Here is a 27,495-nt window from a genome sequence, read left to right on the forward strand (position 1 = left end):
TGTTTATTTCTGACTCCATCTAACCAGCTTATGAAACTGAAAAATAACAAGGGAACTGGAGTAGAGAGGACAAGGGAGCATTTGTGAACTCCCTGAGAGGATTTATGGAAGAGTAATTCTAATCCTGTTTTATTCTACTTTGCATGTTGAATAATGATGGAAGTAACCAGATGGTTTGTAGCATAATCAGTCCAACACACAGTTTGCAGATGTTAATCATGCCACTAAGCATGAAGGGAAGTATGAAGAAAACTGATGGAAGACAAATTATAAACTTCAAAATAGCATGATTCACTTAAAAGGATGAAAACATTTTTGATTATATCAACTGTTCCTATTCCAGTGACAAGACATCATCCCTAGTACTCCCTGCTTCCTGGGGAATCTGGAGGTGGATAGTCATGGACAAGAGTATTATCACAGCAGCTTTACTGATGGAGATAAATGGAGTTTGTGTAGGTTTTACCCAAATCAGAAAGGAAAGAGAAGCCACTCTTATCCAAAACAGCGAGTTCTGTCTTTTATATTAACAGATAGAAACTGACATTAGTAGCGGTGAAACATGCGAGTACTTGTTCCATGTGAGGTGAGAGGGATTTTTTTTTCATATGTTTGTGTGAAGTTTCTCTCAGTGCCTTGAACTTCTTGCAAAGTGCAAAGATAAGGGAACAAATGGTCTGAAATTCGCACTGTATTTAGGCAATGCCAGCTATCTTCTCGTGTCTGTGGGCTTGCATGTCATGCTTTGAAAGGTGCTTCTCCTTCCTCAAGTACTCTCTGAACTATCTCCTGTGTCTAAACATATGTCCTGACTATGAATTCTTCATCCCTTGCAAGTCTTTGCAGATCAAGTTATAGAAATTTACCTTTCTGCGATCAGGTAATGAGATTCTGTGCTTAATCTAGGAAAGAAAACCATGTCTCTTTTAGGACAAACACCCCAAAATACTACCTTTCCTTAAAGTTCTTGCTAGCTGATTGTTGACTTTTTTGAGTGTAAGTTTAAAATTTCGACTGGCAATGAGAGTGCTGTTCTCTTTCATCAAGCTGTTTAAAAATTAAGAATATACCCATGGATTTTGCCTGCCAAAGTCCAAACAGGGTGTTTTCTCCTGCATCTTGATAGCACTTTCTCTCAAGAGATTTGTGTAATGTGTGGGGCCATGAACGTGCTTGGAAACCTTTTTGAATTAAAATCATTCGTTATTTCAACAGAAGCTCTTTGATAGTTCAGGAATACTTCTTCTTACCAGTGTGTTACAGTTCACTTTATTTTATTTGCTTGTAACCTCTTGTAACTTTTTGAGCTTTGATCCAAAAGACAGTACAGGGAAAGGGAGCTTGGAACTCATTTCAGTTGCAGAGTATTTCTCAGTTGTCTTAACATATTTCAGTTTGGGTAAGAAACACTGTACGAAAGTATGGTAAGAGTCTCCTTACAAAACAGAATTGTCCTTCTGACACAATGGCATGACATAATGACTGATTTTAACCCTCATTTACCCAAACAATTGTGTTTACATGACTTTAAATACAGTCCAGGTGAAAGTAGAATTCCTTGCCATTCTGCCGGAGACTTTTGCATATTCCTTTAGTTATGTTGGAATGTGTTACATAAGGGCTGTCAAGAAAGATCTTTTGTGTCTTACTTCTCTGTAAGCATATAGCAAATGGTCACTGTTTTTTCTGCTTTATGAGTTCACCTTGTAGTCAGAGAGGAACTGATTGCAAGGGACTTAAAAAAAAAACCTCATTGCTTCATCCACATTGGTTATTGAAGAATTAGGATTTTGGAGTGTTTAGATGACTCTAAGTAGTTCAAATTACTGATGTGGGTCAAGAGGGAGTTTTTTATCTTTATTAGTAACTCATCTATCACATGTCTTGCTTAAGCAATTGGTTTATTGGTTATAGAGCAGGAGAAAAGTGAAATGCGGTTAAAATAGAAATACTTCTACTTTTAATTCTAAAACAATTACAAAATAAAAGCTTTGCATATTCAACAGAGATCTGCAGTTTGACAAGTGTGACCTAATGTTTAAATTGGTGGGCACTAAGCTTGTGACAGTAATGGCTACAATTTTGCCTTTTCAGATAAATCATTAAAAAGATCAAATTTGTAGCTTGGGAGCACATTTTCTGCTTGACTTTCAGCAAGTCACTGAAATACTGAGCCTTTTGAGTTTCCAGTTTTACTTACAGAAGTGATTTTGTGCTGTGTTATACCTACCCAAATGCCAATTCTGTGGGTGTCAGTCCTTTAATATCTTTAGAACATTCCATTACTTAGTCAATGAGCGGGATCAATTCATGTGAGTCAGTGTTGTAAATTAGATGTAGAGAAAAATGAATGTGCTCAAATCTACATTATTTTTAGTGAGTAGACAGTGTAAAGGCTATGATGATACTGCTCATTCTGAACCACATACAAGGAACTTTTTTTGTTGTTTGACACTGACATTCCAGTTCCTGTAGTCATGGGCTGGTCATATAAATTGTCTGTCTTAGGTGCATCCCTTGTTAATGGGCCCTGTAATATTGCTTTACCACATGAACCTTTGGAAGATAGAGTTGTTAATGCTTCTAAGTACCTTACTTTGAAGAAGCAAATTGCTATAAGGATGTCAGAGAATGAGAGTTTGTATTAACTGATCCATGAAGTAATTTCATGTACAGGATTTTACAAAGATCTTAAAATATTTAAGCTACCATTCTCTTGTGTTTCAGTAAATAAAAGAGCACTGTTTGTTGCATTGTTTTGGGTCTGTGCCACCCTATCAGAGCATACTGTTAGACATTTTTAGAGTTCCATTGTTATTATTTATATAAAATTTGATCTCTAGGTGTCAGTTGTGTGTTTTGGTCTGCTATTAGATTTCCTGAGTCCAATCCTAAAGTGCAAGACACCATAGAAGAATGTAGCTGTTTCTGTAATAGGAACAAACAAATAGGTGATGCCTCATACATAACACAAGATTTATGAAGACAGCTCAAATCTGAACTGAGGAATTTTTAATGATGCAGTGGTGCATTTGACTCTGATCTGCTTTGGTTGTAAAATATAAACTTAGTTGTAATGACTGAGGGAGAAAAGGTTGTAACTTAGAGCTTAGAGCTTAAAGCTTTACATGATTCAGACTACTATGGTGGTATTATTAACACTGATATTATGAACAAAGAAAAATTATCTGAAACTTCATGGCCACCACTGGTAAAAAATAAGGAAAGCAAATGTAAACAAGTAGCTATTGTATCTTATTTCCCCTCTCCTATAAGAGTATGCAAGCAGGTGATGCGATGAAGGAGTATGCATGTATGTGGTGTGCATGAAGTGAAATGGAGAGCTGGAGAAATGCTGAGTAAAGGACAGCTTAGAGATTAAAAGCAAAGTGGCTGAAGAGAAGGCATGGATACAGTAGAAATAAGGAGAACTGAAAATGATGTTTGCTAAGGCTCTATCTTGGTATGGGCTGAGACACACAGAAATAGCAGACCTCCTAGTTCAAGATAGTGAAAGAATAAGATAGAAATTTAAACTGCAGACTCCCAACCCCATGTTCAGTCTACATCCACGTACCCTGAACAGGTCTTTATTTTACAGATCCTTGAGTTTTTCTTTTGGTTTTTAATGTGTAAAGGGTGAATTCTCACCTGCTTGTATATGAACTTTTTGCCCATATGCAGATCATGCAATTTTGGGAATATGTTACTTTGTGAGGGCAATTTGTGGTTTAGTCCATAGAGAATTTTAGGAAGAAATGAGATAGGATATAGGAGGAAATAAGAGGAGGAGAGGAATGGAAGGGGGAGAGAAAGTAGATCATGGTAATGATAAGTTTACCTGAGATCAGTGAAGAAGTAGTCAGATGAAATAGAGATCAGTGAATCAGAAAGAAAGAAAACTACCAAAAAACAGCAAAGCTGACCTATGTTTGTTCTTTCTTTCCTTCTTTCCTTCATTCCTTCTCTCCTTCTTCCTTTCTGTCTCTCTCTCTCTCTCTCTCTCTCTCTCTCTCTCTCCCTTCCTTCCTTCCTTCCTTCCTTCCTTCCTCCCTCCCTTCCTCTCTTCCTCTCTTCCTCCCTTCCTTCCTTTCCTTCCTTTTCTTTTCATCTATCTTTCTATCTGGTTTCGAGTTGTCCTGGTTGTCCAGTGGTTTGAGTACCATTTACTATAAAGTACATATGTGCTTGGTTTTGATCTCCCATTGAGAAAGTGTCAAGGCTCAATGCTAGAAAACTTAATGCTAAAACCGAAGTAGTTCTTAAACAATCTAGCTTGAAACATGAATAGTCGATTAATAGAAGGTATTCTTGGTAGAAATGAGGTCCACTGTATGATCTCCAGTTAGGAAAAAGGCTAATATGGAAGTGACTGGCAGCAGAGGTTTCTCCTGAAGGCTGTGCCAGCTTACACTGACTTTCCACAGAACAGCTGAGGCTGATAGGCACTCTGCAAGTGTGTAGTCCCACACTCATCACAAAGCAGGGTGAGCTGGTGATGTTTACAATATTTCTTTCCAAATGAACAAGAAGTGCTATTAAGCCATTACTGTAGCAGTGCTGTTGCATCTTAGGAGGGAATTAAGTAGAAAAATTCAGAAGAATTAAGAAAAATCAAGACAAAAGGTTGTCAAGCTCCTTGAATATCTAGTAAAAGAAACACTTCAGGTTTTACTTCTGTTCTGGTAAAAAGTTCAAGTAAGGTTTTATAATTTGAAGGAATAGGTCCTTTGTATATCTCTTTTCCATGCACACACCCTGATAATTGTTTAGCATCTCCCAGAATATTTATAACCTGGGATCAGCATTGCACATTAGCTATTAATTCACTGCAGCCAGTGAATTCCCCCTAAGTGTTCTCTTTGTGGGTAGCCAAACACACTTTTGCCAAGTGGCTCACAGCTCTTCTTAATTGCTGTTTTACTAGTGTTTTACTAGTGTACATCCCAATGCTTCCTCACTGGTTCAATATGAGTATGCCACTCTGCCTCACAGTGGCCAGTGTCCCAGCCTTTCACATTTATGTACTTAAAAAATTAGGTTTATATTCAGTGCTCAGGCTGGATGATAATCCAGTGTAAACTTCAGAATAGTGTGTTATATATAGTGACTTTTTTTTCTCCATATATGGCTTGTGAGTGGCACAGGAATAGTTGTCCTAAGTGAAAAAACTTTTTGTGCTGCCCTCAAAGTACATTTTGTCTTGATACCTCTTCTGTATTCTGCACAAAAATCATAATTGCCTTATTAAAGAAGGGTCTGTCATTCTTTCTGTTTTCTATTCGGCCATGTTTTGTCCCATTTAGTGCTGTTTGCTTTGCAAATAGCAGAAATCAGGAAGACTTCATGGCACTTGTAGTGTGGAAAAGAGGAGCCAGATTTAGGAAAATGAGATCTGTCTTTGAAATTAGAAAAAAAAATGAGGCAGGACTGACAATCTTTCTAATTTGCTCTGTTTGATTTTTTGAAACTTCTTAAAAAAGAAGTCAGAGAGGGAGCAATGCAACAGGATCCTTTATACTGAAGTAAAATAGGCAAGCTATCTAGTAACTATTATTTAGCCTATGTCAGTTTTATTCATGGTGTCAAAGGCTAATGCACTGTTCTTTCAACTGTCTGGCATGGCTGAATAGCCTAGAGCACAAGGTGGTATAATGTAAACATACAAGAAGTATTTATAAAAGGTCCTTCATCTTTTCCTGACAGATGACAAAATATGTGAACTAACTGGAAGAGTGTAGGTATAGTTTAGATATTAGGAAGAAGTTTTTTACTTAGAGGGTGCTGAGGCACTGGAAGAAATTGCCCAGTGAAGTCGTGGATGCTTCATCCCTGGAAGTGTTCATCCAGGTTGGATGGAGCTTTGAGCAGCATGGGACAGTGGAAGGCGGCCCCTGGCAAACAGGTTGAAACCAGGTGATATTTAAGCCCTCTTCTGGCCCAAACTGTTGGTCATGAAGTTTCACTACAGTCATGACTGTAGTCCTTCTCCCTCTATCAGCCCCTTCGCCTCTTGCCTGCTCTGAGCATTGGTGGTATGGTACTGCCGAGCTGGCATGTCTTAGAACTCTGGCCTTTTCCCTCATAGCTATTTTGAATTTTAGAGGCATTATTTTCATAAGTAAGATGAAGACAGCCTACAGTTGTGGCACAATTTCTGCCACATCTCTTCTACAGAGCATATATGGAAGCATCTGTTGCTGGAGGGAGTCCGTTTGTAACCCTTGTGAGGGGAGTGATCATAGATTTTCCTCCACATTTGACAGGGCCAGCCCCAACATGGAGACATGCCATGTATGGCCTTTAAAGTAGGAGAAATCTAAACTTTAATTCTGGTATTTAGTTCTGGTCTTTATTCTTTGACTTTAGATGTGAGTAATTCAAACTCGGAGAAAAACATTCCTTAAAAAGCAGTGAATTGAGTTACCAGAACCTTTTATTTCATGTGGGAGCTCTCAGGTGTAGGAGCTGGTGGCTGCTGCTGAAATATTGGTAACCAATATTTACCAAACGTCTTCCAAGAGAGGTTTGTGCCCTTTCAGAAAGTTACATTTCTGTGACTTGTAGCAACAGGCAGCAACAGAAATGTACCTTGGAATAACATTCCTTTTTGCAGCAGAGTCTGAACCAGAACCTGTTGATATCCCTTGCGTTTTTTTTTCGAGAGGGCTATTGCAGTATTCTGTCACACAGCCTCTGAAGCTGCTGTTATCTCTTTTTCTTCAGGGGCACAGGGGGATATGCTCTATGAGCTGTCCATGTTTCCAGCTGGCTGCAGTTGTGCATTTATTGAATGCCTTGAAAGTCAAATTAAAACCTTCGAATTAAAAGAACAAATCCTGTCTTTGTGGCTACCACAAGCTAAATATTTCTGTCCATGGCCATCTTGGAGACCTGTAAGCTCTCACAGGTGTCAGTCATTTTGGAGAGTAGTAGAGAGCCTGCCCTGTTGAATTCCTCTTTTTGTGTTTTTGAATGCTGGCTTGCCAGCTAGGCAGGTGTTGTAGCTGCTTCTCACGGTGCCTGGAGCTTGGGCATTGCATCTGCTTTTGCAGTGGCCTCTCCCAGCGTGCTCCAGGCAAACATTAATGCAGACTCCTCTGCTGCCATTGCAAGAAGTCATGCAACCTGCCAGTGGTGTAGTAAAGCCCAGGTGCCTTAAGAGAGCAGGTTGTGAGTCAGGTGGATGGCATAGGGCCTGTTCCTGCCCAGCGGCTGTGAGTTTCAGTGATACAGCTGTTAAGCACAAAGGTATCACTTCTGGCACACGCAGTCTTTGTGATGTGGTGTGGCAGAGGTGCTTAGTATGCACTTGCCCTGTGCTAACACAATCCCTCAGGCAGATGCTTTTGTCTTATGTCAGAGGCAGGGTAATAGATATTTCATTTGGTTGGACCAGCATGGCTGTTCTTGCATTCTGTGCTGCGTAGAGGAAGCTTGACAGGGAGGGAAACTTTCTTTTCTGTTTATTAAGCACTCTGTTGTTTTGGTAATGAAAAATATAAAATAGTTACACGTGGCTTTATTTTAGAAAAGTAATAGTTTGGAATGTATTATGGTCGGCTTAGGGTGCAGTTAACCAGATTATCTATCATGAAGGCAGAGGAATCAGAGGAAATACTCTTCCTTTCACACCTTGGCAAAGCAGGCCATACCTGAGTCTTGGACACAGCATAATCTACAGGTCCTGTGGCAAGTACAAGAGCAGCATGATAGCAAACCAACAAAGAAGCTGAGGCACATTTATGCTTTCAGACTGTTGAGCTATAGTGTTATGAGGCCATGGAGAAACTTGAATAATTTGCTTTTCCTTTTGGTGTGTTTGGGCAGTTTCTGAGGTCAGAGTCTGCATGTTCCTGCAGGGACTGGAAATGTCTGTCCAGTTGCACAGCTCAGGCCCAAGTGTGTCAAATTTGAGTAGTGAGAAGTTAATAATGCTGAGAGAAGAATGAGACTGTGTTTTTCTTCCATCCTGCTGGTGCCTGTGGCAGCTCTGAACTCACGATTTGTACCCTCCTGGTGCTAAAGGAAGAGGGTTTCCCTGTGCTTGCAGTCTTTATGGAATTGGCTCTTACCCATCCATATTCTCTGAAAAGTGCTTATGCTACAATAGACATTCACAATTAATCACAGTCACCTAGCATTTAAGTGGTTAAGTTTTGCGGCCATGGTAATTTTACACAAACTTTAATTTGTTCCCAGCAGTCAGGACAATGTTTTTGCTAAGCACAGCCTGTGCTTCTACAAGCAGGTTCTTCAGGACTGCATTAAGTGTAAAGCTAGGCACTGAACCACCAAAAGGATGTTCATGTGCACTGTTTTGTACACCAGCTGCCTTGGAGCAGTGGTCCTTGCCACTGAGCTTCCATACTCCATGCACACCAAATTAATTCCTGTCATTTATTACTTGCTTTTTGAGAACACGGTGTGGAGCTTCTGAGGGTTTTCTAGTGCCTCTTTCAGCTCTCCTAAGTTCCAAGATTACTTAAATTTTAATTAGGTATTTCAGATTTAGCTAGTTAGGTACTCTGTCTATTTCCAACCCATTCCATTGTGGTTGGCTACTGATAACCTTTTTCCCCTGTTCCAATTCTGAAAATGCAATCAGGATTGTGAACAATATTATGGAAATGCTTTAACTGAGAAGTGTTCTTGCAGTTCAACAACTTGGCCACAAATTTGTTTGCTTCAGTGTGAGGGGAAAAATTAAACCCCAAATCCTCATCTACAGCTGCAGCTTCAGAATTTACTGTTACCTAGTCAAAGAGATATCTTGATGTTTTAAACTGAAGTAGTGGGGGTATTTTTGAAGGGGAAGAGGAACTAGGCTGCACAGAATGCATCATTGGTATCTAAAGATGTTGATGTGGTTGTAGCATCTTTCAGAAATTACAAAGAAAGGTCAGTGAGCCAGAATGTTTTTTTACACTTTGGCCCCTTTAAGTGCTCTGCCAATAAATGAGTGTAAATGGGAGTCACACTCATTTAGGGTAATGGGAGTCAGCATTTCTCTGGGAAGAGAAGAGCTGCAGGCAGAGATCCTGTGTGTGGCTGTGTCAGCTTCTGTGTGCATCTGGGAAAGTAACAGTGGAAACTAAATCCTCCCAGAGAACAGGTGGAACTTAATCTTGGCCTTTAGCTCCTCAATTAACCTTGTCGATTTAACACTGGATTCTGGGTGAGCGGGACATCTTAGAGTGATTCTTAAATAGCTTCTTAAATAGGAAATGAAATATAAGTGGTTTGCGGTATTACTGCTTCCAAACGTGGCAGGACTTAAAAAAAGGTAACAGAGAAGAACCTCAGGTAATAAGGTCTCCTCTGAACCTGCTCTGGACAAAATATGGACCAGGACCAATTCTTCTCTGTCATAGCTACAAAAATATTATGGAAGAGGGGAGTTTAAGGAACTGAAATGTCAGAGGGTGCCCTTTGCTGCACTTCAGATGCAGCTGACTCCATTGGCTGGGCTCTGTGTGTGTGTGTGTGTGTGTGTAAAGTACAAAAGGTGCAGCACAAGGTATTTGGCTGGTGCCAGTAAGAAAACTATGTGAGCTTAGTAGCAGACACAACACAGGTTGTAGAGTGAACTGATGAATTTTTTACAGTTTTTACACAGACTGAAGAGACCATGTACATTATATTTGTGGTCACAATACGCTTGTGCATTCTTATTTTGGTGTGTAGCCAGTCAGCTACAGGTAGGTAAATATCTTCCTAACTATCTTCCCTTTCAAATAGTTTGCTGCTTCATTTAGCAGAACTTCATGGTTTTAATTTGTCCAGTATAGTTGTAGTTTAGTCTTAAAATCCAGATATGTCAGTTTTTTAAATACTACACACCTTCACTGCTTATGATTCACATTTTTTGAATGAGATTGCTGTTCTGGCACATTTCTCTTGTTTAATTTCACTAAAAGAGGTTGCTAATAATTCAGAAAAGGTCCCAAAAAATGATAGATTTAGGATGGAAAAATATGGAAAATGAACTTCACATGAATTGGCATGTTTATTGCAAGCAGAGCAAATAGATTCAGTTTTCCTTTTCTGAAATATAATGTTTTCTAATTCTTTGTGTAGACTTTCACCTGTCTTACGCAGCAGTACATGTGGTTGGAGGTGCCGCATACTAGCATCATCTTGACTGCTACTTCATAAAGAAAATTCTACATTCTCCTTTATGAGACAGACTGTAAGGAATTCAGTAATTGTGTTGTAAGCAGGTGTATTGTGTGGCAGTTTTGATTGAACAAATAGTTCTGAACTGTAAATCATGCAAAACTCTAAGCACAGAAGCTGAATGATATGTTAAAATAACAGGAAATAACTGTCATGGGTCAAGACTATGCTGAGTAAGGTTTTGGGTGCACACAAAGGTTGACTCTAGTCAGAAGACTAATAGTCCAAGAATAAGAGCAGGTGAACCTCCTGCAATTCATTAATTGAGCACAATGAGAAACAGTTTATTGTTTCGGAGACAGATGGTGGGATTACTTTTTTCCCCCCCAAAAAAGCCCAAGCTTGATGTTATAGAAGATGAACTGAGAAGTGATGAAGAGAGTGAGGAAGGAGTGAAGATAGAGGCAAGGAAATACAGAAGGGGAGGACTTCAGTCCGAGGGAGAAGACTAGAAAAGATGTGCAGGTAGGGAATTTCTTGAGTTGTGGTAAGGAAAGGGGAAAAGGTTGCTGTGTAACTAAGAGAAAGCAAGCCAAAGAAGGTAAAAAATCACTCCCTTTTCCAATTTTGTACTGGAAGGATTGATTATATTCTGAATACAAAGAGAAGAGCGTGAAGGGACTAAGATATGAGCCTAGAGCTGTGTAGGAGTTGCTGGGATTGAAGATGCCATACTTGGATGGGATGAGGAAGGTGGGACTCACTTCAGTTCTGCTGGACGCATGACAAAAACAGGCATAGTGTGATTTCTTGTCTAACTAGGGAAAGTCCCAACCAGGCTTTGAAATGGTCCCTGATGTCGTGGAGAGAAAAAAAATCAGTGAGAAAGTGAACGAAAAAAGGAATTAAAGAAAAAGATAAAAAGACCCTGAGGGGAGAGGCTTGAGATCTGTGGAGTATCGTCTCTGAAGACATGAGAGAGAGAGGCCAGATGATGCATTGCAGAACAGCAATGTAAGAGCTTTTCCTAAGTGAGGATGGTACTGGAAATGTATCTTTTACAATTATTTTGCAAATGTTGACAGACTTCATCCAGTCACCATGACTGGGCCCAGGAGCTGTTCTGAGCTCAGGAACAGCAGAATGAAAGCTTGGGAAGTTATCTTTTTTCTTGTCTCTAAAGGTTGCTGACATGAAATGAGGCTCTTGCAGTCAGTAGAACTGTATGGTTGTGAGGCTGATTTGTTAGTGTGGAGTTTGATACCTGAACCTATCCATGTTTCAAAACAATATTGTGGGACCAGAGGAAGATATCTGTGCTTCTGTTGTGAGTGATGTCTTGCTGTTTAGTTATTAACAGTGTCCTGGTCACCTGTTTTTTATGGTGCCTCTCACTGAATCTCCATAGTCATTAATTCCAATGCACCTTTTTAGGCAAACCAAACAAAAAAGGAAAAATTTAAAATATTTAACCTTCAGCTTGGGATGCATCAAGGCCAGATCAGTGTCACTAAAGATTAGACAGACAGGGCCAAGAAATGTGCTTCTTTTTCCACCGCCACTGTAGGATCAAAAAGGTAGGAAGCTGAGAAAGCAAAGCTCTGTACAGTGGCATTCTGCCACAAGATTGGATGTGAACATATCCAAAAATACAGTAACAAATGCAATCAGCAGCCAGAGTTTTCTCTATTTCAATGAATACAGTGGATTTCAGTGTTTACAATATGTACAGTTAAAAGAATGAATGCAAAAAAAGAAGCCTCTCCCACCCACCATGTGCAAATCATTGTGCATGCAGAAGCAGCTGATTAGAGCTCTGAATCAGCTGTGTAAAATTGGAAGGGTAGCTTGTTCTGGCGTGGTGTTGGTGCTGTAGGGTTCAGCCGGCAATGAGAGAAATCTCTTTGCCCTAGCCTGTCTTATTGCTTTCTCAGCACCACAACCACCACTGATGGAAATAGGAGCCACCCATCAGTGCAGAATCAGCGCTGTGATAGAACTCCACAAATAACAGATTTGTGACATGCATAGAAAGGGAAAATTTTGCCCTTGACCTAAAAATTGCTTGATACATAGGATTGTACGCAGATCATTGTTTGCAAATCATTACAGTCCTCTCTGACCTGTAGTTAGGTGGCTGTAGTAGTTATAGACAAGATTGTAAACTTTTTTTAGAGAGAGATGCTCCACTGTCTTTTATTCCTCCTTGATTTTGTATAAAAAGAGCCATGGGGCTGAGCACAGCCATATAATCAAAGTGGGAAGATTTTTAATTTGAAATGTAATGGCAATGAGATATTTAATAATGTTTTTTTGATTTGGAATAATCTTTTTCTGTTTTTATCAGAAGGAATCAATTCATAAGTGTTACAGACCTTTTGATAGGCCATTTAGATATTGTCCAATTCATGGCATTGAAACACCTCATCATTGCTTGAATCTTATGGAACAGAGAGAGCTGGAGCACAAATGTAAACTGAATAATTTGATTCTTCAGTGAATGACTCTTCTCTTCCTGTGTAGCACCATGTAATTCCTGTTGTAAAGCTCTTGCTGAACTTACTGTGTGGTCATACAGGAGTTTTATACTAACACTGAAGGCACATTAATTTCTGGCTTTGCTATAGAGTCGGTTTGTGCATTGTCCTTTGGTGTTGTACTCATCTCTTTCCATCTTACTTAGTGAGTGTCTGTATCATTGCACAGCTCATATATTTCTTACCTGTGCTCTTTTAATCTTTTTTGGACTTTTTTTTTACTAGCATTAAAAAAATACGTATTTCCATGGTGTGAGCAGAAGTGTTGTATTTCAGAGTTCGGGGCTAAAGGGATAATCTCCTTCTGAATGCAATTTTTCAGTATAGAATTTTTAATCCTTTATATACTGGGTGTAAGATAATGGTAGGTGTATTATCTTATGACATTATTTCTATAATTACTAAGTAAAGAAGCTGCAGTGGTACTGTGGGGGGGTTTTATATCCTATTAGTATAGAAGGCAACTGAATCTAGTTCTGGTAGTAGCAATTCCTACTTTTGTCAATGTTACCATATGGTAAAGATAGCATTTCTAATCTCTGGACAGTGAGTACTAGTAATTAAATAGCCAATTAAAGGGAAACTAATCAATGGATGTTTTGAAAGTAGCCAATTTCTCTCACATGTGAATTTGCTGTCTTGACAGCACTGTGCACTCCTTTTTGCCAACACAGCTTGTATACTTCTGCTAATGCACTGCTGTGTGACAGTGGGGACAGAAGTCATTACATTTATTCCTTCTTGTAGTGGATGGTAAATAGAAAAATCATTTCATATTTGCACCTTGCTGGTTTTTTTGGGCTGCATCTCTTTAAGAGGAAATGCCTACAGTCATGTATGTTAATAATCATTTGGCTGTTGGATGTTTTTCCTCAAGTTCACTTGGTTTGATCACATTTAAAAAGAAATCTTGGCTTAATAGTTTCCTATTTTTAACATGATTGATTTGTTTAATAAAGGTATCAGAAAAGTAGTTTTATAAACTAAGTTATGACTTCTGTGTAGAATAGGGAATGATTAATTAATAGTTTTCTTTAGGACTGCTAGATGAGCCAAGAACAAAGGAAGATGGTTTCTTTGTGTTACAGTAAATAGCACTGTAGCTGGATGTACTGAAGAAAAGCTGTTTGAGACAATTTGTAGGAAAAGAGGCTGTAGAAGAAAAACTAAGTAATTTGTTGAGAAGGGAAAACTCAGTAAGAAGGAGGAGGAGTGAAATTTAAGATAAATAATGAGAAAATAATCACACACTTTCCTATGTTTTTTGTGATGGTTGGTTTTTTGCTCCCCATTTGCTTGTTTCGATCACTTTAGCACTAACCAACACAAAACAGCAGTTATTTGAATTCTTCCTGCCACACAAATTATAACTTTTTATATAATTTTGTTTTGTTTCATTCTGTAAAGACCTTTTCTTTAAAAATCAACAACCTAAACCTCTTCTTTTTCATCATGGAAAATATGGTCAAAGCCCTTTCAGTCCTAGGAATTATTGAAAGACCAGAAAGGAAAATCATATTCTGCCTCAGTGGGCACTAACAAAGACATAGTAGTAGCACAGGCAATTAATAGTATCTTTTACTCATTTACAATAATTAACATAATATGAGTAAGCACACATACATACGCAAACACATATATATGTGTGTAGTTAAAAGTATATGTAACATTTATATTTATAGGTGTTACACAATCTGAAATACACAAAACATTGGGTTTTGTCTAGAGGTACTTCATGTTGTCTTGAATGAATTTACAGTTTCTTTTAATGTATAGATTGCAAATGGGCTAGTTTTGAGGAAGCCAAAAGAAAAATGCACATGGATATGTAAAAAAACTGTAGTTAGGACCATGCTGTGGGAGCTCATTAATGATTCAGAATGGTTGGTTTCAGTTTCCCCTCCTTCCTTTCACAAGGCAAAATCCAATCAATAGTTTTCTTTCAAGGTCAGAACTGCTGCTTGGTGTCTATACTTCTCACAACCCTTGTCCAGTTAGAGGAGTGTTTTGGAAGATTTAATTACTATTCTATTCAACATTGTTGTCAATAACTCTTAGCATAGTTGGACTCAGAAAATCACACAGTTGTTGGAGAGGGCTCTGTGCTGATCCCACTACAAGCGTGCTGCTTTTGTGAACAGCATCATGTCAGGCATGAAAGGGGGCTTTCACCTGCCATCCTATCCCCAGTAATACTGTCGTTGCATTACGGACAGGAAAGCTGTAGAGCAGTGTTATATATCAACTATTTGATTTTGCAAGATTTGCAAAATAGAGTTGAGTTTGAGAAAATTTTCTATCTTTGCAAGGGAAATATTTCCATTGCATGGGCAATGATACTTCATGTGTTTTGGGAGCTGATTTCCAGAGCTGCAAGTGAAATGAATATTTTTAAAGTATTAATATGGTTTTTGTCTGCCTTTTTTCTAGATTATTGATACTTTCCCCCCTTTATTTAGAAATAAGTTTAGTGTAGGCTGAATAAACATACTACATGCTCATTAACTAACCTCCCTTCCTGAAGTTATATTGTAAATCCTAATGGGAGTACCAGATCCAGTATTTTTGATTGCAGCAAAGGAAACAATGCTCCTTTAATGGCAGTGGAAATATTTTTTCCCTGTAAAATACTTTTCCTGTTTTGAGAAATATCATAAACAATCAGAAATATGGAAAAATATTTGAATATTTTTTTTGTTTAGAATCCTGTTAGAGTGTTCTGTCAGCCAAGTATTTTTTTTCTGAATAAGCTGCCAAAATTGAGGTTTGATGTTTTGTCAAGAAGCAAGCATGGCTGGGTATCCTTCCTTAAATGCTTCAATTTTCACAAAACCATCATGCTTTACACTATCGGCTTTTTGAAAATTAAATTCTGTGACTTTAAAGTGATATTTAAGATCTGTTAACTTGAGTACAATGAGCTAAGTGTATTTGCAGGAGCTAAAAAGTTTGGTCTAGTACAATTTTTGTGTTGGCTGAAAAATAATAAATAAAAGCCAGGGCATCCCTTCTTCCTTCTCCTGCTTTTTAGGAAAATCTGGAGAAGATAAAGGACTAAAGTCATGACAGAGTTCAAAGTTATCATAATAATTCCAGGAGCAAGCCTCTGGAGGTCAGCTTTATTATAGAATATTATGAAATTATTCACACTTGTTGAACATGATGGATCCCAATTTGCTATTGGTCATAATCCCTAATCAGTTTAAGAATGTCCACTTGTTCTACTGACACTACTGATATAGTATTTAATATGGCCTAAATCAATTCTTTATATATTCTATTGATTTTTGTGGTGTTCAAAAAATGCTAGTAATAGAAAATCTATTTCTATTGCAGGCGGGGTTTTTTTGGGTTTTGTTGTTGTCGTGGGTGGGTGGGGGGTTTTTTGTTGTTTTGGGGTTTTTTTTGTGTGTGTGTTTTGTTTTGTTTTGTTTGTGTGTGTGTGTGTGTGTGTGTTTGTTATTATAGTTTCCAAGGAAAAAGATCTTCAGTGACTCATATGAAATATGTTGGAGGGAGTTTGTATGTACATATATATATAAAAAAATGCAGTTGCACAAATTTTCAAGCAGTATAATTTAAATAGATTATTTAAATTGAGCTTTGCCATTTGTCTGGGATTTGCTTTTATATATTTTTTATTTTTGGATATTTGTCCCTACATTGAATTCATAAACTGTGTCCAGGTCTGCTGGCTACAGATCTGCTGTCTTTTTGTGTGAAGTTAATCTTTCTTCCTTCTGCAAAGAATACTCAGCACTGAATTTGCAAATATTTTGTTTGTATTTATGTAATGTCGCTTGCTGAGGTACCTTGGAGCAGAACAGAAGGAGATGTGGACACCTGTTGCTTAGCTATATGGACACCTCCTGCCTTCCGCAAGGGAACACCAGGGTCTCTGGCACAATGGAGGGGAATTTGCAGAAGCTTTAGGCAATCCAAGTTGGTTATAGATTACTTTCAGTACTGGGAGTGAGGAGCAGGGCCAGGTGCTGATCAAGCTGTTTCGATGCTAAGTTGTAAGGGGTTTGCCTCTATGTGATACCCAACAAAAGCAGAAGTCCTGGATAAAACTCATAAGCACCAAGTAAGAAAATTTCTTTGTGCAGTATGACCAAACCTTGACTCTGACTTTTGTGCAGTCTATTAGTAGACCAAGTTTGTCTTTGCAGGCCAAGAACATATACCAAGAAGAATTTAGCCAGTGACTGAAGAGTGTCTCCTTGCTGCTTATCAAAAAAGCACAATATTGCAATTTTTAATAAATAGTCTTAAGTGATGCCCATTTCTATAGCTCTAAAAGACATGTAAGTTACATCTGATAGAATACAGTCCAAAAAATACCAATAATGACAGTCTTTCTCATGTTATAGGTGATTATGTTTGAAAAATGTGAAATGAGAACAATCCAAAAGTATCACAATGGATATTTTCTCTTCTGTAGTGTAGAAGGAAAAATAAAGCAATTGATGAAGAAATACAAATTTCAAAAAGAGTTGCATTGGCAATTGTGAACTAACCCTTGACATTAATTGCATTAATGGTAATGCATTCCATTCCAGTTCATGGTGAAGTAAAAGGAGTTGGTCTGGTAGATCAAATATGGCTTTCATTGCAAGACTGCGACAATGAAGGTGAGGTAATAAAGACTATTCAGACTAACCTGTAATGTTACTATTAAATACACCTGATGAATTATTTATTCTTGGAACAGAATAAGTAATGTAATACATATGTTTCAGTTATTTTTTCAGGATGTATGTATCCTGTTATGTATATTTCTGTATACATGAATACATACATTTTTGTTTAAAAAAATATATGTGCAGTCATAATTGTGAATAATTAATGATGCGTATTATGTTCCCTTATGAATCTGGGAAATTAATGTCAGGGCTTTGAACAGAACTTGAAAAGGATTTTTCCTGTTGAAATATTTGAAAAATTGGAATGGTCTAAATAACTGTGTGAAAATATAAGTTGCTGTCCTGCTTTGCTCATTACAAATACATTGTGAAGCAACTGTTACGAATACATTGGCGTAAGCAAACCTGGCTGTGTATCCAGGGAGATGTAGAATATCTAAGTTTCGACTTAGGCTTGTGTATGGTTTGGGTGAGTTTTTTTAAAAGTTTTTTAGCATTTTTTCAACAAACATCTTATTTTTCAGTCCAGGCAAGAGTAAGATCACAAAAGCTCTACCCTTAATGAATTTTTCAGACAGAACGTCAAAAATTGCATTGTGATCCATCAATAGTAATTCATGGCAACATGCCTAAATGATTGCCTTTGGCCAAATGCCAGACTTCTGGGCCCTACACTAACCAATACTGGTACAATTATTTTGAAAAGTATGAATTCAGTTGCAATAATAGCATGGATCTCACATAACTGACTCACCTCTTTCAATTAACTTCACATAATCAGAAATAACTTACTTCTGTATTATCTCTTAAGTGGTCTCTCTGAACAGTAGTCACAGTGTGTGGTTTGCACATACTCTATAATTTGAGTTGGTTCTGGGGCAATACACAGCAGTCTTTGAGTTTACCAGTATGCCATCAAAGCCAATGGGACTACAGTATGTTCTCTGGCCGGAATGGAAAGGTATAGATTGTATCCAAGGTTTAAAACTTGTTTCTTCCTCATTCTTCAAGTAGGATGGCCCCATACATACGTGAAAAATTTTTTTGACCCATGCTCTCCTTTGAAACATACTAGAATATTTTCTAGGAGAATGCTGTTTGTCATAGGCCAAAATAGTAACTTACTTTAATATCGATTTAAAAATTGTGGATAAAAAGAGAAGACATACCCCTACATATTTTTATTTACTGGCAGATATGTGCCCTGAATCTCTTTGTCTTTGAAGTCTTTACTTTAGCACTTAGACCTGGAAGCAGGTAGTCTTGCATGTACCATTTGCACAAGAGTGTTTTCAGCTTGTTAAGTACAGTTTGCATCTTCTTTTCTGTATGTTCCCCATTTTCTTGTGTGTCTGAATTCACATGATTAGTCAGGTGTGGAGGGGTCAATCGAGCTATAGTTTGCAGTAGCCTTGCTCCATACAGATCTTGAGTTTATTTTCTGGGAGGAGACTGGGGAAATGGGGATGAGATGGGAACCCTCCCTTATCAAAGTAAGGCAGATGTTAGCACTGTTGCTGGTTCTTTGTTCTGTGGCTGCAGCAGAAGTGGAGAGAATCACCTTGGCCGACACTGACAGCATCATGACCAAAGCATTGCCAGGTTCCATGGACTCCGCGGACCTGCAGCTGTTGCAGGCAGATGAAATATTGTTTATTTCAAATGCATTTCAAGTATTTTGTTAACCTTAATACATTTACAAGACCATTCTTTGTGTAGAAAGAGAGAAATTCAGAAGGCTCACTCAGCAATGCTACAGTAGTAACTGAGCAATAAAAATACTCCTTTCCTGGTTCTTTCTCTACCACTTGACCTGGTAACAGGACAGGAGCTTGTTTCACTTGCACAGAAAGGGAAAGGATATTTCTATTCCTGTTTAAATGCCTTGGAAATATCTGTTCCTAGTGTGGCAGTGGTAGCAGACAAAGAGTATTCAGACAGAAATTTAAAATCATATAACATATATATAGCTATTATATATATATATATATAAAACATATATGGCATCCTGTGTGGCAGATGTGGATGAAAACCTATGCACTCCACTTGCAGGAACAGAGTTTCAAATAAAAGAGCTGTCTTATTCACTGATTTGCTAATAGCCTGCTCTGGCAGCTGTGGCAGTTACGCATTGTATCTATTACAGATTCATTTGATAACTAAATTTATAATTACATAGTATCACTTAGTAACATTGTTTACTTTTACTATAAAGTGCCTGGGTCTTCTGGTTGGGCTTTTTGGCTGTAATATAGGTGGAATTAGCACATTGAATGTGTATGGTTTGTTGCATGAAAAGGGTGCTGTAAGAGGTAGCATTCAGAAATACAAAGAGTGGAAACTTCCCTTTTTCCCAAGACCACTTTCCTTCTCCTTGGTTTATCCTGTGAAGAGTGCTCCTTTGAATGGAGATCCATTTTGTGACAGTGTAGAGCTGAGAACAGAGTAAAGCAGAGGAAGGCTAGACTGGAGTAAGCGCACATTGTTTTCACTATGGCTCCAAGAAGCTGTGATTTGGAAGATTCAAATTGCTTCATTTAATACTGCTTTGTGCAGTATTTTTCCTTACAAATATTCTCCATCTTCTGCATTTGGGAGGGATTCCAACATACTGTAATGTCTAGGGAGAAAGAAAAGTTCATTGAGCTTTGAAATTCAGGTTCAGGACCTGAATACATATTCTTCAAACTGCTTACAAATGTGTGCAAAACTTAGAGGTGGCTTTTCAGGAATGTAAAACCAGGCCACGAGGTTCATGAGGAAACATCTTGTGCTTCATCCTTCACCTCCCTCAAAGGCCATGTGTTACTGCAGAGGAGGACTGCTTTAGTTAAGGTTCAGTGGATGGCAACTCAAAGGCTGTCTCTTGCCCGTTCTGTGACATTGGATTTGTTGTAAGAGATAACTAGTGGCATTTTTTCACTATTTTGTCTTTCTTCCTGGTGAAAGCCGCTGGTGATTGGACACCAAATGAATGTAACTCTATTTGCCAACACTCTCTGGGCCTGGCTATCCAGGTGGTTTTTAACCCTGAGAGCACTGCACTCATTCAAGCCATGGGCAGCCAGTTTCTCCAGGAGAGAGCTGTGGAAAATGCTTTTAAAGACTAATGTACAGGCAGGAAACATCCATAGCTCTTCCCTCATCCACTGAGTGCTTTGCCTTGTCATAGACATAGACCAGGTTTGTCAATCAGAACCAACATCTCCTAAACACTTGCTGTGTGGGCCTGATTACCTTTGGGACCTACATCTTAAGTTTTCTTTCTAGAGAGAATTTGTGGGTTGAAATACTTGAGCCAAGATTGTGTCAAAATGAGGCAGTGATCTTTGGTCCTGGACCTAGAAGTCTGCAGAAGATGGAGGAAGAAGACATCATAGAGCATAGCATTGGACTAGCATGGACTAGCTGGAAATTGGCTTTTGGTTGTTTGCTGTCAGTCTGTTGTCTTGATCGTTGACAATGCACGGATGAGTTTTTTTGAGGAAGATTGTTAACTGCCATGTGAAAGTGCTTGATTAGTACTGAGTGTAGAGGAGGACAGTTGAAATTAATGAAATAAAGAAACCCCACAGTTGTTTTACTGGAGGCACCGAATGGTTATGAGATGCATCCTTTAAGACACATTCAGATTTCAAAGACATAATGTAAACAATCATAGCAAGGAAGCTGGAGAATTGCTCAATAACAGCTACAAGGACAGTAATTTATCAAAGGTCCAAATATTGCTGTAAGGGAATAGTAAGAAAAATAATCCCATTAATAATGAACATATGTGATTCAGTTCCATAACTCCGATTGTACTGTAAAAATGTTATTTCCCTAATTTGTATATAAAAACTCTCATTCCAGGTCTTACTAAAAGGTCATATGTTGAAAATATGGAATATTTGCAGTTGCACAGGCTAACCGGATGGTACAGTTGTCTTCAATATTTGGATAGAGACACAATGGCTTCTAAATTGACAGTGATTCTCTTTTTCAAAGGGACAAAACATAGTCATGCTATGTCCTTCAAGTGCTCTTATCTTTTTTCTTGTGGCTGTAAACTGATGCTTGTCAAAATCGTAGCTGCGTAGTAGCATTTCTGTATTTTACATGCATACCAATGAGTGCATTTAAACACAAATTCTAAAGATGTCATAAAGTAATGGGCCTTCTTTGCTAACAGCTTTGACTTTTCAAGTACTTGCAGGAAGCTTTGAGAAAGCATCCCGTGATTTATTGATTGATCTCTCAGGCATACAGTGTTTCATGCAAATGAAATGTAAATAACCCACAGATATCCATGTTTTAAAATGTGTATGAAATAGTAATTGCTACACTCTTTCTTATGAACTGAGTTTCTACTAATGCACATTTTCTGTGTTTCTGTGGGGAGCTGCTGTTAATGCCAGGTTCTGTTTCAGTTTCTGAACAGTTGCTTATTCACACTCTCTCTTTTTTATTTTAACTGTCCCTGAATTAGAAGCTCTGCAAAATATATGTACTGGCTGTTTCCAAGCAGGGATGGATTGAGCTTCAGCTCTTAATGTCCTTGACTCTCACTAATCAATAGGAAACAAAACAACTACACCATGAGCAGCAGTACTGTAAAAGGAAACTTCTGTTTGATATTGCACTGGAAATCATGAGGGTAATGACTCTCATTGAGAAAGATACAATATTTTCTCCTTCAAGAGTGCAGAGCACAAATGTTTTGTTTTCTGCTGCTTGCTTGGAAAATGGACATGTCTTCCAATGGATCATACTGGGAAATAAAATCAAAAGTCCAGATCAAACTAAAGAAAAACAGATTAAGACATTAAATGGTCCTTGTTAGCAGTGTAGGGACTGTTAAACCGAAGTATTTTGGTCTCTAAAATGTTGAGTAAAAAGGTCCACTTTTTACACTGAGAACAGCTTTATGAGGTTCAGAACCTCATATCAAGTTTCCTCATGATACTTGTGTTTGACCTCCATTCTCATTTCATGAATGTGTAGATTAATGAAACAATTATATTGCTATAATTATATTGATAACTCCAGTTTTATTATGTTTATTTGGAAATCTAATACAGGTGGAAGTATCCATAAAAATACAATCCTTATCGCTGGAGCATAAATTTAGACATTAGAGGAAGACATGGTGATAGTGGAAAAGAAATCTTTATAAGATACTGGATATTTTGAATAAACTTTTTAGTTTTGGGTTACTGTAAGTAGTCCTGAGTTTAATATGATTGTGAGCTGCCTTCCTGTTTTAAGTAACTGGAGCATGTAACAGGGTCAAAACTCTATCTTGATGTATAACTTAATGGGTCAGACTGTTTAGTCTCTTTTGGTCCTAGTTTTCCCATTTACTAAGTAAGTTTGGTTACAGGAAAACTGTATCAGAAAATAGATACTAATGTTGAACTCAGACACAGAATTTTCTGTGAATCCCTGACTTCTAATAGCTTCTATACATGCTTTTATCCTTAGGTAAAAAAAGTAATATTTATGTTTCTCATTAGAGCTCTTAATTAGATGAATTAAAAGTATAGTCTTAGTACATCATGAGATGAACACAATTTTTAAATGGAAGAAAAAATTGTTGTGAATGTTTATGTTTTTGTGCTCTGAAATAAAAGGCAGTATTGAGCCTGGGGAATGTAAAATCTGCAAATCTTCTGCTGCTGTGTACGCATCACTCTGTAAGACAAGACATTATTCTTCCTTGTGCAACAAAAATTCTGCAGAAGCTCTCCAGGAGCCTCTTCTTGCTTTCCAATAAAAATTAGGTGACATTTTGTCCTGATTTTGCCACACCATTATCCAGCACTGTTCTTTGAAGCAATGCCTTAGATCCAAGAAGCAAATAAAACCCGGAATAAATTGTTTCATTTTCTCTCCTTCTTAAGACAAGAAACTGACAAATTTGATAAGACTACATTTTTAGGTAATGCAACTGCATCTCACCTTTGTCTTCTTCCCTTCCAGTCATCAGTTTGAACTTTCTCCATATGAATGACAGTTCATTTAAAATGAATAAAGAGATACAATACATGCCATGTATGCTCAATTTACTCCACACTGGAAAAAAGTGAAATGTACATTGATTTTCGATTCAAAATGCTTTGTTTGGATCAAGGCCACAAAAAATATTCTGAATATACCTTATGCAAACCTTACGCAATGTTAGAATAAACCTTATGCACTTGATGAAGAGAGAAGATGGAGCGAGACAACATCATAGAATGTTTCAATTGTTCAGCACTTCTTTTCCTTGTACTTTCCCTTGTAAGATTTGGTTTAGATACATGGCCTCCTAATTTATGCAACTCTTAAGTAGAGACATAATTGGCAAATGGGATGTGAGTATATAAAACTTAATTTTATATTCAGTTAAATCATCATTTTGGGAAACTTTTATTTATTCTCACAGATTATAGGTCAGGTTGGTAATGACCGAGAAAGTCTGACTTCAGACCTCCAGTTTATTACAGCTCATTCAAATATAGTATTTCAAATCCTGTTGGAGCAAGAAGGATTGTAGGTAACCAAAATTCATCATCTTGCTTTGTGAAAAAAGTTCAGATGACCATCATGTAATGTTTGCCTTCCTGAATGACTTAGGGAACATAGCCAGTGAGAAGAGTGATTGAGATTCTTTGGATGGGTAGAAATTTAGTCCATGAATGTGTGACTATCCCAAGAACAGTGATTTCCCCAAATACGGCAATTAGATGTTATGACGCCATTGACTGCTCAGGTTTTTGTTGTGTGCTGGTTGAAGATGGAAAAAAATTGGCTTCTTTACATTTAAAAAGGATCATGTTTAAAGGCTCTTCTTTCAAAATCAATAGATATAAAGGTGGAGGGTTTGCTATTATACTTTTCCTTTCATGCTTTCCTCTCTAATGAATCAAAAAGCTAGGAACAGTTAGTTGGTGACATTTTATCCAGCTCCCAATCAGAGTGAACTCTCAGAACAGTACAGATCATCCAGTATCTGAGATACAGATCTGCAAGGCTCATAAGATAGTCAATTGTGGTGCTTCTGGGAAGTAGGATTAAAAAAAAGTCCTCACTGGTGGCTCAACCAGGTCCTTATTAATAATATAATTCAAACTACTATTTCTATTAAGCAGTTAGGCTTAAATTTGATGTTCCCAAAATAGTGTACTCCAGATTTTTTATGATGTTTGTTTGAAGACTAAAAATTAATACAGTACTAATTTGAAAGGTTTTTGAATGAAGAGTTGCTATTGGAAATAAAGTTATCATCTGGTTACATTTTAAACTACTTATTATTTTCTTTACTGTCTTGGACAAATTTGAATTTCAGAGAGACAGATACATAATGTTCCTTTAAAGGATGAATGAAGTTCTGTCATTCCTTGTACAGAGAAGATGAATAGTTTTTTTCTGTCTTCCACTTTAATTTTGACATTTTTTACTTTTGTTCTTTAGTGTGCTTTCCTCTGCAAGTCTGAGTGGCAGCTTATATAACAGCAGTGTACTTTTAAAACTAATATTAAACTAAGAATCCAGCACCTCAGCAGCAACTGAAGCCAAAATCAAGCTTTGCCTCAACCTACCTAGCTGACTCCATTTGATTTCTGAGAAGCCAAATAGGAAGCTGGAAGTTAAGGACATGAAAAACCATCTAAATATCTATCACCCATAGTGTCTTGCCTTTGTTAGCTTAATGTCTCCAAATAGTCAGAGATCCAGTGTACAAATGGAGTTCTGTTTTTTTTAAAGCGCTTCTGTTCAGTTTCTGCATCTTTATATATGTCCTGTTTCCTTGCTCCATTGTCACCCTCTGCCCAGCTCCCCACAATTATTTTGTAGTCATATATTCTTTTCATTTCTATGTACTGCACATGGGTTTTTTTCCATGTTTTAGTGATTAAAGTTAGTAGACTCTTGTGGTTTTTTTCACCTTTTTCTTTCTTTCATCTTTTTCCTTTCTTTGTTTTGGTGTTTTGTTTTTTTTGTTTGTTTTGTTTTGTTTTGTTTGTTTGTTTTTTATTGTGATTCATTTTTCTGCCTTCAATAGGACTTACAGGACTCCCTTGTGGACTTCTTGACTCCTGTAGACTGCTCAGTCATAGGTCTGAGGTTTCTCCCATAATGGTTGATAGAGCCATAGATGCCACTGTTGATTACCAGGGTTACTAAAATACAGAAATGCAACTAAAAATATAGAATAATAGAATCAGTTGAAAAAGACCTTTAAAATCACCAAGTCCGATCATTTACCTAACACTACCACACTCTCCACTAAACCATCTCCCTAAGCACCTCTGGTAGTTTACAAGAACACATCAGCTTTCCTTCCCTAAAATACTTGTGCAACCTTCCTCCTACCCCTGCCCCCCATCATGACTTATCAGGTGGAGTTTGCAGTAGCTGTAAATAGATCTGTTTTGTACTTGTGTTTTGCCTGTTTACTGTACATAAATATTAGTTCATTAGTTGACAACTCCTCAAATTAAAATTCAGAGGTGACTTAAAACACACCAATATGATTTCACTGTGACTGCAGCAGACCAGGTAAGGGATAATCTAAAAGTCAAAAACCTTTCCTTTGCAATGATTTGCTCTGGTGTTAAAAGTGTGGTATAAATCTGTGGTTTTTTATGTAAATACACATACGTGTCCTTTGTCTTAAGTTGTCAAGAACATATGCAATCTCTCATATTTAAGAAAGCAAGATTCCAGGAAGAGGTCTGAATGACTTAGGAAATTCAAGAGGAAAATAGTAACCATGCAATAGACTTAATTGTAGATTACCAAAAACCCCAATGATATTTCTCCTTTTCTAACCCATAACTTCTAAACACCATTCTGGTAATTGCTTACTGTTCTGAAATTAGGCTCTCTTCAACTGATACTCTATTTTTGTCAGTTAATTAGCAGATCCCTTTAGGGGTTTTTGACACCTTACATGAGACCTTAATAACTGTTGCAAAGAAAAGGTATTTTGCCACATACTTTTGGAAATATGGGATTGCACAAAGCTAGCAAGTTCAGCTCCTGTATGTGTGATTACCTACTTCCAGGGTAGAAACAAACAAGAAAACTCAATGTAAATGAATTAGTTGTGGGTATTAACAGTGAAATTCAGCTTTTCTTGAAACTGATAGCACTAAGTTGCATTATTGAAAGCAAATCAAGATTTGGCTCTGAATTGTTTAGATTTCTATGAAATACGGATAAGCCTTCAGTCTTCAGAAACATTGACAACTTACTAAAACAGGATTTAAAAGCCTACATTTGCTGACTGATAGTACAACTCTCACATGTGTTTTTTTCAAATGTCATTAGAACAAGTAATGGTGGCTGTCAACAGTGATGTACATAATAACTCAACTGCATCAGATAACAACAGACTGGGTAAGGCAATGCTGTTCTAGGAAGTATTTGTGCCATAAAACTAGCTAGTTGAATTCCATTTTTTAAAATTTCTTATCCTTAAACTGTCAGGTAAGATTTTGGGGGAGATAGGCCTTTTCCTTCATCTCAGAGCAGAACATATTGTGGGGATTTTTACGTATATCAGTGTGGCATCATATTTAGTGGTTGATTTTTAAGTTCCTCTTGATATTTAAACACAATGAATTTCAAAATAAGTGACTAATATTTTCTCCAGCTGCACTTTCTCTGCCATTACAGAGGCAGTTCATACCATTAAGGGCAGCAGCCTGTTCAGAGCAGGCAAGAGAGGATGATATGCACAGCGTTAAGGTGTGAAATGAAAGTTACAGAGAATCCAGTGTACTGGTGTACGTAGAGTAAGTCTGTGGCATAGTGGGGTACCCTTCATTTAGCTGGTGTACCAAACTAAAGACAGAAAACTTGATTGTGCACAGTAACTATAAGCCTTGGCACAGGGCAGAGTACCTGGCTGAGGTTTTTCTAACCCATACATAGTATAGTCCTTGGTTGGAAAATTATAGATTTAATTCATTACAGCTCAATCTGAGTATGTTGATATGTTAAAGACAAATAGATAGCATATGTTATACATTCTTATTTAACAAATAAAATCTTTAGCCACAAGATAGAGGTAATGTTGTCATTTTCATAAATTCATGTACAGTTTTTATGTAATTTATGTATGCTTTAAATGCTTTTTCTTTGTACGTGTTTGATTGTCAAGTATTCATTTGTGTTTGGTCTTTTGTATTGATTTTTATTTGACTTTTTTTTTAAGTATGATT

At 37.5% G+C, this 27,495-nt stretch overlaps 1 protein-coding gene across 6 annotated transcripts in view; it reads left to right on the forward strand.

The window, feature by feature from the left end:
* The window catches only part of NTRK2 (neurotrophic receptor tyrosine kinase 2), a 191,274-nt gene that overhangs the window by 59,122 nt on the left and 104,657 nt on the right, over positions 1–27,495 (forward strand). The window contains exons 12-14 of one of the 6 annotated variants that reach the window (XM_066340035.1): positions 17,219–17,290; positions 26,600–26,668; positions 26,948–27,035. The exons of 2 other annotated variants lie outside the window; for them this stretch is intronic. In XM_066340035.1, the coding sequence (XP_066196132.1) occupies positions 17,219–17,290; positions 26,600–26,668; positions 26,948–27,003 (197 nt within the window). In that variant the 3' untranslated portion in view covers positions 27,004–27,035. Of the gene's footprint in view, positions 1–17,218; positions 17,291–26,599; positions 26,669–26,947; positions 27,036–27,495 lie in introns of those variants that run through there. 3 more of the 6 variants (XM_066340036.1, XM_066340037.1, XM_066340039.1) reach the window with 3 other exon arrangements.

Source organism: Sylvia atricapilla, chromosome Z, assembly GCF_009819655.1.
Source record: "Sylvia atricapilla isolate bSylAtr1 chromosome Z, bSylAtr1.pri, whole genome shotgun sequence".
Taxonomy (NCBI): domain Eukaryota; kingdom Metazoa; phylum Chordata; class Aves; order Passeriformes; family Sylviidae; genus Sylvia; species Sylvia atricapilla.